The sequence below is a fragment of the Athene cunicularia genome (assembly GCF_003259725.1).
Source record: "Athene cunicularia isolate RWA chromosome 11 unlocalized genomic scaffold, athCun1 chr11_part1, whole genome shotgun sequence".
Lineage (NCBI taxonomy): Eukaryota > Metazoa > Chordata > Aves > Strigiformes > Strigidae > Athene > Athene cunicularia.
Genome location: NW_020799113.1, coordinates 11,939,211 through 11,953,451, shown reverse-complemented (window position 1 = coordinate 11,953,451; position 14,241 = coordinate 11,939,211). Strand labels below are relative to the sequence as shown.

Sequence of the window (14,241 nt, the reverse complement as noted above, 5' to 3'; positions counted from 1 at the left end):
CCCCCCCCCGGTCACCCTTCTGCCTGGCATTTTCACATTGGATAGTGGAAGTATCTGTTTAAACTATATTCTGCATGCTATGCAAATGGTAACTATACCCCAGTGTTTTCAGAAGACCAGATAAAAAACAGATTAGTTGTTCCTCCTCTCAAAAAAAGTAAAGTTTTTTTAAAATCATAGTTTTTAACAAGGTTAGAAACCGCTGGAGGCAGAATAAAGGGAAAAAAACCCTGACTCCATTCCTGGCACAAGCAGAGAAAGCAGCTCAGTATTAGTCTTTTGCTGCACTCTCACTGGACAGATGCTACCACTATATGCCTTTCTGCACACATTCCCAGGAAATCTCAGAACTCTGAAAAAAATCCATTCATTTTGAAAATGTGAGAAAGTGGGCACAATATTCAAGAACACCAATTAAAATGGTACCTACTGGGCTTTCCAAGCATATGGAGTGAGCTGAGGAAAACAGAAATATCATGCAGCAGAAGAAATTGTACTTAACCTGAATAATCCATTTTGCTGCTATAAAACTACAACTGAATTGTTACAAAATACATCTGCTTCTGGAAACTTCTAATGCTAAACCTTTTATGGTCAATGCTATTAAGACTCCAGACTTTTAAAATAAAAGACAGTATGGACACACACCTGCCTTAGATGCTAAAATAATACTCAACCATTTTAGAATTGTGTTAACTATGGCAAACAGTTGTATTAAGAGAAATTAAAGCAAGAATATGCTTATAATTAACATTACAAAACAAATCATCCAATATGATACATCTCTCTAAACCAAAATTAAACATGTTCTAACTGATAAAAATAAATTAGGTACCTGAAAAATCTTAATATATCTCAGTCTCCCTACACTTAGTTCTTCTTTACACATTATCCACTTCCCTGAAAATAAAAAAATAAGCAGTCTATCATTCTGACTATTCTCATCCCAACATGATCGATGGGCATTAACCTTAATTTTCAGTAACTTAAATGAAGTCCTCACAAACAATTTCTTAGTCTACAAAGCAAACCAGTAAAAGAATACAGTCATCACATGCAAATAATATAAGAATTATATAAATAAGAATTTAACATATATTTCAAGTTAACCCAGAAGATAAATTAGTCTTAGTTTGACAATTTAGTTAGATAATATTTTTTTTTGTTAAATACAAGATAGCAATCAATCACCTTTCACATTCTCCAGTAAAATGCAAAACAAAATTAAAAAATCCCCACCCCACTTCATTTTTCAATTATTATATACAGGTCCTCTTACACAGGAAATTCTCCCAAAACAGAATGCAACAACCAAAACTGTGTTACAATATAATGTCTCCTGGATATGGAGACAGTATAAAGGAATAATAAAATAAGCTCTTCTAAGGAATTCAGTTCTAAAGAGTTATTCCCACTGAAACAAAATGCCCTGCATTATCTTCTTTCAATAAAGTGAATGGAGCATTGATGATTCCATTTTCTTTTTAACTCATGAATGGGATTTAACCTGAAACACTACCAACCATTTAGCATTAGAAAGCAGATTATTAGTGCAAAAGAGAATCTTTCTGATTGCTGTTAGACTTCATTGTGTTTTGGAACACACAGACTGAAATTAGCAAAGAGCATCCTGCTCCAGTGCCACACTGGCATTTCCCCAGGAGGGAACATATGGACATCTTCTCCTGAAATGAAAATTAAGGGGGTTTTGACCATTAAATTGGGAGAGAACACATTTCCTTTTAACTATAAACAGATGAAATTGATATTTTAATATTAGTGGCCATTAAGTTTTTACTGTATTGCTTATTGATTCCACAGTTTTCTACAACAAATGAGATCATCCTCTTTTATCAGATTTTCTAAGTGGAGTGATGCATTCACAGCTACAGTTATATATAGTTATATATAGTTTCACATAAACAGTTTTCATAGAAATTTTGCCTTTGTAGGTCTGTATTACCTTACGTTAACTAATTCTAGAATATTCTTCATAGAACTAAGGTTGGAATACTTTAAACAGCTTTCATTGCTTGCTTAAATCTACACAACAATGTGGGCCTCAGACATATTTTTGTAGTGGCACCAAAGCCACAAAGAAACTAAATTAATCACATTTTTCAGTGGCAAGTGTCTATAGAGATTATAGTCAATGCAATCAAGATACGAAAATACACCTACACGGGAAGTGTATTTCTCTAAGAAATACTTCCTCAGCACAAGGCTTCAAATAAAATGAAAAAAGCATTCTTTTTGGTCCATCACCTTCCAAAACACTGTACTTCAACAAAATTTACACACTCAGGCATTTGAAATCTTTACATATCCTCACTTATTCTGTTCAATTTAATTCAGTCGTTCTTTAGCTATATTGAAAAGAGAAAACATGATTAAAAAGAAGAAAATGCTTTTTATTTCTGAAGACATAATTCAGATGCATCGTGTTCTCATTCTGTCTTTTATTTTTAGTCATTTTTCTAGCACTTTAAGGCAAATACTAAATACTGATTTTGCATAAAATTAGCTCAATTGGATAAAATGGCATAATCAAATATTCCGACAAACTCTTTAAGCAAATATAAAATGTGGATTTAAAAAAGTCAAGGTCAGGACTCTCAGCTGGAACTTAGAAGTTTGCTGACTTGAACTGCAAAGACCTTTGCTGATAAAGCATACCTCACTCACTTTGATAACATCTATGCATCTGCCTTTCATTTTTTAATGATTCTCCTAATGATGACCGATTTGAACTAACATCTGTATCAACAAAGATTCTGCCCTGATACTAATTTAAGAGTAAAACCTCACAAAGTACAACAGCACCTGTTACAACACAAACAATCCCAATGAAATTCCACAACCACCTGGTTAGCACTGCAGGGACAATAACCATTCTGGCCACAATTTCTACACTGCTGCTCAGAGGCTTCATCAGGTGCCTGATGCCAGAGCCATCTAGAATTTCCACTAATTCAGAAGTGCCTCTCCTTTTTCTAACCCACATTAAGAAGCACATGCAGTAACTCGGATAGTTTTATCTTTGCGTATCAAACAAAGGCATGCACAATCTTTTGAATTCTTCAAAGTGTTCATCTGTGCTGTGGCATAGTAAAAGTTATTGGTTTCAAGAATCAAAGAAAAAAAAAAGTTTGATGGGCTGCACACAACACTGATTTGATATAGGCTTCTTCTAATGGCACTCCTAAATGGACATGTGGTATTGGCAGCTCACAATTTCTGAAGCATTCATAATCCCATGATGTAAGAACAAAGAAAGAAACTGGGAACAAATGAAATCACTGAGCTTTCGTTATCTCGTATTAGCATGGCAGAAGTGCTGCACTATGAACAATGAAAATCTCACTATGAATGAGACAACACCCAGGCACCTGGATTACCTTGGTAACAGGAAATAGTAGGAAACAGAGGTTTTAAGCACCATTTGGATACAACAAGAAAAACATTGTTCACTTCTGATCTTGGAATAAATCTTAAGATAAATGCTTCACAGTTTAGGCTTCAATAACAAATTCACCATGCTGAACAAGGGCCTTTTCAAATATATGTTCCTTATACCAAGAAATGAAAAGGTTGAAAAACATCTCTTAGCTACACATTTCCATAACAACAGTTCTTACCTCTTTAAAGAAGTCCCCTACATACAGGCCATGTTTCTGTCTTGTTATCCTATCTACTTGGGATTTGGATTATAATGTTTCAAGCACTCCCCACCCCTGGGCACTCATTCCTGCTGTGCATTTAAACCAAATACAGGAACACATGGATATACCACACACAAAAAAAGAACCTCACCCTTGTAGGTCTTAGGAGCTCTAAATACAAAAAACATTGATAAATGGAAGTGGTAATTAATATGAAGGAGTAAAAAAAAAGCAGGCTTCCTCTTGCCTTCCTGACATATAACTCAAAGAAACACACCTATTAGCAGCTATTTAAACTTACATTTTATGTATCAGTTTGATTGCACCACTTAATTTGAAGGCAAACATGCATCACTTCCCCAAAACTACAGATGTTATAATACTCCTCTAAAAGGAATCCTCAATCAGCTAAGAAAATGTACATATATTTAATCTTTTCCTAGCACTTTAATTGTAATATTAGAAGATGGTATAGAACACAGAGATGACAATATTTTAGTAGAAATATTTTAATAGTAAGCTTATGCTTACCTGATTTGAAAATCTCATGCTAACATTCCTCTGATCTTGTGGAGGTATATAACGTCCAACAGGGTCGATATCTTTAGGACTTACTAATTTGTCAGCTGAAAGTAAACAACAATAAAAATACAGAATGACTTCAATACTTTCTGCAGCTTTTATGATGGAGACACGCAAATGTATTTTATGTAGTTGGTTCTGCTGCTATGATCTTTGTTTTAGATCAATTATTTACAGATCAAAAGGACATTCTGCAAAATTATATTAATTTTAAAACTAATGACTCAAGCATCATTCTTGCTACAGCTAATTATAATACTGTAGTATATGAGAACAATCCTTCATTTTTTCACAGAGATGCTGCATATATTAAAAAGAATATATGCAGTCAACAGACTCCACAAGTCACATGAAAAGCCCTCAATCCACAACCATGGAATTACTCTGGAACTTTAACTAGGAACTCAATGGTTACCAGCAAAAACTGTTTAGCTTTAAAGAAAAGCAGACAGCCTCCATTTCAAGGTAATCACACAACTATAATCCTGAAAGGGACAAGGGATATCAAAGTTATCTCTCAATATGATACCTCGAGAAGAAACTGTAAACTACCTCAATTAGGTATATTTGAAACCTAGCAATTTCTATGTGAAATTTTTTACATGGGGAAAAAACCTCCAAACCTAAAATTCCATTATTTTAACCTTCCCATGAAAAAAAGAAAAAGTACTCCAATAAAAGTATACTATTAAAGTTTCAACAAATGCCTTGAATATAGGTTCACAATGTACTATGAGCTATTATGCCCTTCAAATAAGCATTCTATCAAAATCTCATTTTGACATGAAACTGTCCAATCTTTGTGTCTGCTACAGAGGAGGTCACAGTGCATTTTCATTTCTCATATATAAATAAACAATTTTGCACATATTCTTAAAAAGGAAATCACCAGGAATCAGCTGTTAATCTGAAAGAGAAATAACTCATGACTCCACTAGCTTAATTCAGCTACAACAAAAAACCAACAATGTCTTGAGAAGAAAAATGCTTCTGAATTCTACACTGTGTAGTAAATTAAGACAGCACGTTATAAACTCAAAATATGTCCTGGATCAAGCTTAACAGTGTTAGGAAGAGCAGAATAGACAGTGCAGTGCAAAGAAAACGCATGGGCAGACAGTGAAGGACACTGGCTGGGCAGTTCACCGAGTAAGGCACGAAGGAGCCTGCTGCTGCTGGGAGCTCTGCCAGTGACCATCAGCCACCAGATACCGGGACCATCTCCTGTCCTCAGCCTTCTGTTGAGAGAATGCAGCTTTACTCCTGCCAGGAAAGGATCCTGTTCCTCTGCTCTGCACTACTCCTTCAGAGTCACAATCTATGTACAGGTGGTTATGTTAAAAACAAAACAAAACACCAAAAATCAAACCAAACCAACATACCTCCTCTCAAAAAATGCAACAAAGCTAGATTAAAAAATTACATTGGACAGTTTATTAATATACTGACACATGTGTTACCAAAACACATTTTAAGGAAAATGGTCATCTGCATCTACCCTCCAGTCCACACAGTCGGACTTCTTATATTGGCTAAAGGCATGTAAGTTACTTAAATTATTTGTAGGGCTGCCGATGCTATAAAATTGATAAACCAAGTGAGTGCAAGATTAACAGACTGCCTCCTAGTTCTTAAAAGCAAGAGCAGTTTCCAGAACAGGTGTTCCATTTCCTCTGTTTCTTTACATTGATTTATACTGCTCAGAAATTAAGATACATAGTCAGAATAATTCCATATTTAAAACAACTGTACCAATAGGCTAATAAAAAAATTGAGCTAAATTTCAATATTTACAATTTTATTTGAAAGAAGAATCTCGGTGAATATTCATCACCATTACCACAAACACAAGCATATCAGAATGCAAAAGCAGAGTTTTCTTTGTTAGCTCATTATTTACACCAGTAACAGCTGACAACTTTTATTCCATCTGGTCTATACTCCAAAAAAATATTGCTAAAAAACTTATAAACTTAGTTCCAGGCAGCACTGAATCCACAGAACAAGATATAAAAATTATATGGAAAAGCACAGGAAAGATAAGAGAGCTACTAACTGAAAGACTAAACTGAGTGAATTTTGAGTTGCATAAAGAGCTGAATACCTGGCACTCCCTTTGCTCAAAAATGGGGAGCCTATCATAAAGGCTTTACAAACTTCCTCAACCAGAGCAGGCAAGAAATTCTATTAAAAAAATGCATCACTGTCTGAAAAATGCATGCTTTTGTGCCTTCAGAAACAATTTTTTCAGTTGCATAAGCATGCAGTGACTTCGAACAGCGGTAGGCAGACACTTTCATTGCCTCTGTTGTTCAGAGCTTTTATAAGCAGGATCAAAATTTTGACTTCACTACTTCTGTTTGCCCCTCTGTGGGAGGCAGCGAGATGTGTAAGAATTGACTCAGTTTCATTTTGCAGTATTTAGAAAAATTTGGACCTCCACAGGCAGACACTAGGCCCACAGACAGAAGAAGAATCTGAAAAGGTTATATTGTATGCTCGCCTACACAGTAGAAGCAAGGAGGCTGAGCAAATACAAATTAATTGCTACCCTTGAGGCAACACAACAATTTCTGGAATGGATGATGAAATGGGAAACCAGTGCCTTCCCAGAAATCGAAGTGTTTGGAGTCAGGCTTCCACTTAATTAGCAACCACCAACAAGCAAAGTAACACACACAAAGACTTTCACCAAGGACGAGATTGTTATTCCGGCAGGTTTTCACCCAGAATGGAGCAAAATCAAATGCACCAATAATAAATCAGTATGAATAAATGGAGTTCCTGATCTGACAATCACTGGTGTATAGATTTAGCTTTGTGATAAAACATCTAGACCCTATCTGCAAAGACTGTGTCAGAAAAGGAAAAAAAATACTTGTAAAAAAAGGGCAGAGGAGGAAAGAAAAGCATTCACTACAGTGGAGAGTGTCACTACAGTTCCTAATGACAATATTTCAAAAAGAGATTTAGCATGATTATAGAAATGAACCTAAGAAGGTTCAAAGGAAAGAATTGAAATAAACCAAAAGAAAGTTACATTACTCAAACAGCATTTAGCAAACAATAACTACAATTTATTTAACTAGCATTTCTCAGATATAAAAATGCAAAAATATTAGTACAAGGTGAATACCAGGAGAATTACTACAGTATTCCAACACACACGTTTGAGGATTACTTAATACTAAGAGGTTAAATTAAAATTTTTTTCACTAAAGGTGAGATTGCCTGCATTTACTTTACGGTGTTAGCTATAAAAGGAATTATGCTAGGAATACAGTGAAACCGAACAGGTGGAGTACCAGACGGACTCTGTTCCTCTACAGCTAAAGATACATTCGCTATTCTTGCCAAGTCCTGAATTTTTAAACTCCCCTTCCATCTTTCTCATTTTTACTAGCAACAGCCTGTTTCCCTTTACAGTGTTCACAGAAAAAAGCTTTCAGAACTCAATCTACTGATCACCAAGTAAACGCTGAGCATGTTAAAGTAGTGTATCTTTCTTCCAATATAAATATTAAGAAAAAAAATAATCTTAACTGTAAAGTTTTTTCTGGCTTAACAACTGCTTTTGCATTAGCCTTCAAATCCTCTCAAGTGAGACCAACAGTTCATTTGTGACTGAAATTGACCCTAACAAGCTTCAATGGCCAAACTTTGAAATGCACTTTCATATGCTCATCTAGTCTCTTCTATTTTTTTAAAGGAAGGGTAAAAACAACACAGACTGAAGAAAACATTAACTTTGAGACTGCAACTATTCAAAATTTAAACCTGTCTTGTTTAAAGCAGTAAATAATTTGAATGAAATGCTATACATCACTTACAAACATCACTGTACAGGTGCAGCTGATATAGTTAACGCAGAAAGTGTCATGTTAATATATTTTGTTGTGAAGAAAATTAAGTACGAGGGAAAGCCAGGGAATGAAACAGCAGAAAAGATACCTATCATGTTTAGAAGATTTTCAGTATTCTATAAAATATTCTAGTAAACTCCATGGTATGCTTCATGCAGCATAAAATTTTAACATAAAATGTAAAAAATAATTTTTGCCTATCATGTATATACCAAAGCAGAGGACACACATGCCACCACAGTCCATTCAAAACTCAAGCCAAAGTATTTGTTCAGATTCAACAAAAACATTGACAAGATAAAATATCCTTCACTTCTAACGAATCAAAACCTGATAAAATTTCCTCAGCCTCTTACCCAGGAGTTTTGCAATGATGTAAACTGCCTGTCCCCACAAGAAAAACTTTCCATCACGTCCACTGTTACTAGGAAACCGTTTTTGACTGCCAGGGTTCTTCTTTTCCAGTTCAACAAAATCAGCTGGCACATAGTAATACTTGGGTACAACAGGACATCCTACAGAGTGTTAAAATAAGCACAGTAAGTAAATAAATTCTACTTCCCTTATTAATATTTAATTGTAGTCCTCTAATAAAGCTGAAGTGAATTGAAAACAGGAAAGAAATATACCCTAGCAACAACTCAACAGGCTGTTGTCATTCATTGTTATTTCTCAAAACCACAATCAGTGTAGGAAACCCATGTCAAAATTAAAACTATTTTTCACAAAGCATTTCCACAGAATTTCTTCACAGAACACATACATACATTGTCTGTGTAGTAACTTGCTGTGCAAAAAAAAAAAATTCACCTAAAGAAAAATGTAGTACAGATAACAAACCGTAACCAAAATAAATGAAAGCTGCATTAAAGCAAAACACTTGGTTTTTTTTCCCTCCCCTCATTTAACACCAGTTCTGTATCAGACAACTTTTTAAAACTAAAATCTTGGTCAAACGCAGTAAAACATTTAATTAAATGAAAAGTATAATTTTGCAAGTATGCAAAAAGAAATTTTGAAACATCATGAAACAAAATGGCATAACTTCTTCACTGGAAAACAGAATATCTTATATCTAGAATTATGCCACAAGTATTACTGATCATTGTAGATTAATAACCTTTATTTCAAAACTTTTTAAACAGATAAGAGTCAAGAATTTAGAAACATGAATACAAATGATTGACCTAATTATATGCAATACAAAAGCAAATTAATATGTTTTCTGAAAAATTAAATTTCACCTTAATATTGCTTTAATTTTTAATTTTTTTGGACAAAGAGCAAGTGATAAACAGAATAAAGCTGCAGATGACTATTTGCTTACACACACACAAAAAATTACTGGCAAGAAGCTGAGAAAAGTTGAAAAGTGAGTTATTAGAGATAGACTATTCTAGTGAGTCAGGTATCAAAACACATCCAGAAATTTCAAGATGAGACATTCTTGATGACACTCAAAGGAACAACAAGATTAATTTAGTGTCCATGGAACTTCACAAACTCATTAATAATCGAAAAAAAGCAATGGTCAGCAAGGTCAAAAATTTGCTATGGAATAAAGATTTGGTAAGGAAACATTCATCTTTCTTACAGAAACTTAACGTATTTCTTACAGAAACTTAACTTCAACAAGTATTCTAAGTTTAAAGAATGAGTCAGACTAAAATATTCTGCATCTATGTGTGTAACTGTACCACAGATGCCAAGAACAGGTGACTAAAGATGCTTAGTTTTAAAACTGGATTGTCAGTATATTGAAGTTGTTCTGTTCTCAGGCCATTTTTTTCTTCCTCCCACTCAAACTAACAGTGTACAATTTAAGTTAGAGAACGTTTGTACTAAAATTACCCTGTTGGTGCTTTTACAAAAAATTTCATATGCATATACCAAGTTATTTTAAATTTTTTTTTAAGTTAAGTGACAATGAATGATGAAAGTAATTCTCAACTGTATCTGGGTGGAACACTGAAACAATCTGACTGTTGCTATTTAATATTTTACTGCAAAGTCAAAGTGAACTTTGTAAATAATGAAGCATAGGTGAAGAAGGGTAGGAAACACTGGTTACAGCATAAATCTTACATTTGTATCAGTAGCATTTTTGCAGACAACATTACTTTTATTATCACACTTTATGATGCAATGTATCTACATTGATCATTAGTATTTTGCCATCAGAAAATACAGTGACACTATTTCTCTTCTGCAATATTCATTAATAGGAATGTCAGTATTTTAATAATTTCAGATAAATAAAAAGCTACAGTCTTTTAGAAGAATGATTATCAGATAATACCTTCAGATGTATGCTGAAGCAAAGGATCCAGAAGATCCTGATACTCCTTTACCTGTGCAGGATTTCCTCTAAAAACTCCTAAAAATAACCAAACAATAATTCATTTACTGGAAGAAGTAACTTTTCCATGAAATTAATGTTCATAAAAGAAGAAAAAACATAAACCTAGTGTTTATTTTTCAATGGGGTAGTGCCTACACACCAAATAATTCATGAAAAGTAAAAGACTAGACTGCAGATTCCCACTGCTACAGCTAAATCTCACAGGGGTCATGAATCAGTCAGTCTCAAACTGAAATCGATGGCAAGTTACATGGGACAGTAAAGCTGTGAACTTACAGAGCCTCAGACACATAGACAAGTAGCCCAGCTAGCTGTAAATAACTTCATTAATTATAGAATGAAGAAAAAGAGCTTGTGTGCTAGTGTGGAGAGAAACGGGTTGGTTCTAAATCTTTAGTATAGAGTTGTGAATTGATCTTGGAGTGAGTTGTCTAGAAATCCCAATAAATAAATACAAAAGGAATTTGAAGAAGTAAATTGAAAAATTCCCTTCCAAATATTAGATGGAATGCTTGCATTGGTAAGTTATAGAGTTATTATATCTTTTTATTATCAATGTTCAGAACTGATGACTCACCTTGAGATATTAAACAGAATAGTCAACTCTACGATGCTGCTTTTGGGGAGAAATTGGTAAACTAGGAGTACCAGTATCTTAAATGTTTTTCTAGCAGAACTTTGTCATCCCAAAATGACTCTGAAGAATATTAACATGACCAGTGTTCAGTTCATCAGAAGTTCTTACATGAAAAGATATATGAAAAATACCAAAAAGCATTTCTATTCATCAAGGAAAATGTGGATGAACTTGACAAGTCACACTGACATTTTAAAATAGAACATTTGTTATAATTTAAAGAGGAACAAGTCAGATGAAAAGTTTTCACTGTACATCCTTCACTAAGTTATTTCCATGCTTTTCCTTTTCAATTACCATATTCTTCCATGTTATTAAAAATAGCTGAAAGGCAAAAATAAGACAAAAGAAAACCACAAACTCATCCACTGAGAACAAATATACCAGAACATTTTTATTACAAAAAGGTTAGATATGGTTTTTGTTAGGTATGTTTATGTATTTATGTATATATACAAATGCATCTATGTGTATGATATGTTTAGATATGTTTGTTATTGGTTTTTATGTTTAAGTTTAGGTATGTTTTCTGTTAGGTTTTGTGACCTTTTTCAGTATGTATCAATATACACATTACACAAGTATTAATTTTTTATACCACAAATAATTAATTATCTTTTATGTTAAGAATATCCAACAAATTATTCTACTGAAAAGCCAGAGTGCAGTAGAAAGATGGAGTTTGACTGCTGTATAGAAATTTCTTTCTTTCCATGCTTCAGTGGTCTATACAAAAACAAAGCTTGACAAGTGTTGTTCATTATATTTTTGAATATTCCCAAGTGTATATATATAGAACATGAAATCACTTGCCAAGAGAAACAAATGCAATGAAAGCTGCACACAAAAAATGGTGTGTTTAAGTGACACACTGAACTATTTCAAAACACTTGGGCACAGTCATGACGTAAGAGCAATATGATATTCTGCCTATTTTGTCTCATTAGCAGATGCTGTAAAGAATAAAAGATGCATTTATGTGATAATACAATTGCTTTCACATGAAGAATCATTTAGTGAAGATAACAACTGGGTAATAATGGGAATAAAACCATGTTCTTAATACTACTGGAAAATGCATAACTAATTCCATGGTGTCTACTTGCCAAAACTGTTCTAATTCTCCATATCTCAAAAATCCTAAAAGCTGTCATTGACAAAACAGAAAAGTTGATTAGCTAATTAGTTGGAGATAAGAAAATATAAGTAAATATATAGTAACTTGAATATGCTAATCTTTCAAAAAGGAAGTTAGGAAAGAAATTTTGCTGATGTGAACAAAATCAGGGGATTATGGACTCTGATTTACAGGACTCTCTCATTCCTTATTTAATAGAGCACCATCCCACTATTATACAGGTTACAAAATCCAGCTATCAGGAGTTACCTAGATATTCAGTATTTTAATATACTTTGTCAAAAAGGCTTTCCTTTGTATTCTGCAAGTGTGTTGGATGGGCAAACAGGCTTTCATCTGAACCACTATTCATAATGCAGCATCTTGAACTTTTCTTCAACATTTTAATTATAAAGACATTCATTGTCTTTTTGCAGTTTAAATCACTCTGTATACACTTGAAATTTTGCATTAAGGAAGTTTGTGGATTTGAAGGTATGTGCAAAAATCTACTAACAAAATTGTTCTGTTTGATGAAATTGTGGTACAGATAAAAAGACAAGCACACTACGTGCAAAATATGTATTTTTTACTTTGTAATGCAAGAAGAGCAAAATGCTTTCTTTATTCTTCTCCTAACTTCAGTTAAAAGACAATTATATTTTTTCGTTCTTCCCAAAACTGCAAGTGGGCAGCATTAAATGTCAGTGCCTTTCTCCTCAGTTTTGGGCATCACTCTGAAAAATGTCAAGCATTCCTTTAGAAAAAAAAAATCGTGAAACCTTATTACACTTCAAACAAAATATTTTAATCTGTGGGTGGCCTCAGGGGAGTCTAGACATGCAGCAGATTTCTATGCCCCTCACCACCTTTATCTGAAAACTATTCCACACACTAAAGGGAAAATAAACAGATGCCCAGATTTTCATTCACTTACAAGTCTTTCTGATGGCTCTAACCCTTACTCATTTTCTTATTCATACTTTTGTTCTATGTGAGTTTTAGCTTCTACCCCGAAATCATCCTGTAAACTTTTTTGGTATGTCTTCTACCCTCAAGACAAGGTCTAGGTAGTGGTTTTTTTTTTTTGTTGTGCTTTTTTGTTTTTTTAAATCAGACTAACAGGCTACGTGGAAAAATGTGGCCAGGAAGCACAGGCATATCAAAGAGAAACTAGGTCTTTTCTGGTTTGCTTTCTTCTCTTCTGAATTCCGTTTCAATTACCACAGAACATCCAACTTGAAAAGACCTGCTGCAACATGCAGTTGTCTGTGTGTTCTCTCTTCCTACTTCCTTTTCTCTCATGAGCTGCTGCGGAGTTCTGATATACTGTGAAAGTTTTTAAGGCTTAAAAAGAAATGTAGGACTGGATGTCACAGCTTTAAGCTTTTAAAAAACCCATATCGAGTTATATTCTAAAACCCGTTCACATTAAAAACGCTGAAATATGGGGGGCTGAGTGCTTGGGTTTTTTAACCCATGAGGCAGAACTCTCAACCCGGTATTTAGTGTTACTGAATTATGGTTTATTTTGGCAGGACAGGAAAATAATTTTGTATTTTTCCTCCAAGGGCTTATCTCTAACACCTTTAAAGAACTGGAATGTAAAGCTATACTTACCATCAATTATCATGAAAATAAAAAACAGAGGAAATTCACACTCAATGCCATCAAAAAGCTGAAAAGAAGAAAAATTAATCAGACATTTCATCAGTTTAAGGAAATGTATTGGAATATCCCACTAAATTTTTTTAAAAAAGACAAACATGAAGCAAAAACATTTTAATAGATCAGTTTTTTGTTTAGCTTACAGCTTCCTAATTCTATGGGCGCTTTAACTGTGTTTTTGGATATGCTGTGGCTCATTCTCAAGCAGAATATTTATATAATCTATCTTTTATTTTCCACAGAGAAACTATTAGGGAGAAAAAAAAAAAGTAAATTTTCATTTAGATAACCTTTACTGAAAAACACTGTGGTCAAAAGCAAAATTGTTTTCCATACACTCAGACTGTAGT

At 33.8% G+C, this 14,241-nt stretch overlaps 1 protein-coding gene across 4 annotated transcripts in view; it reads right to left on the bottom strand.

Moving 5' to 3' along the window:
* PHKB (phosphorylase kinase regulatory subunit beta) overlaps window positions 1–14,241 on the bottom strand; it is an 85,499-nt gene that overhangs the window by 33,550 nt on the left and 37,708 nt on the right. For all 4 annotated transcript variants that reach the window (XM_026856592.1, XM_026856590.1, XM_026856591.1 and 1 more), the window contains 4 exons: window positions 13,844–13,901; window positions 10,407–10,484; window positions 8,464–8,622; window positions 4,194–4,288 (listed from right to left, as the gene is read on the bottom strand). In XM_026856592.1, coding sequence (XP_026712393.1) covers window positions 4,194–4,288; window positions 8,464–8,622; window positions 10,407–10,484; window positions 13,844–13,901 — 390 coding nt within the window. The remainder of the gene's footprint in view (window positions 1–4,193; window positions 4,289–8,463; window positions 8,623–10,406; window positions 10,485–13,843; window positions 13,902–14,241) is intronic.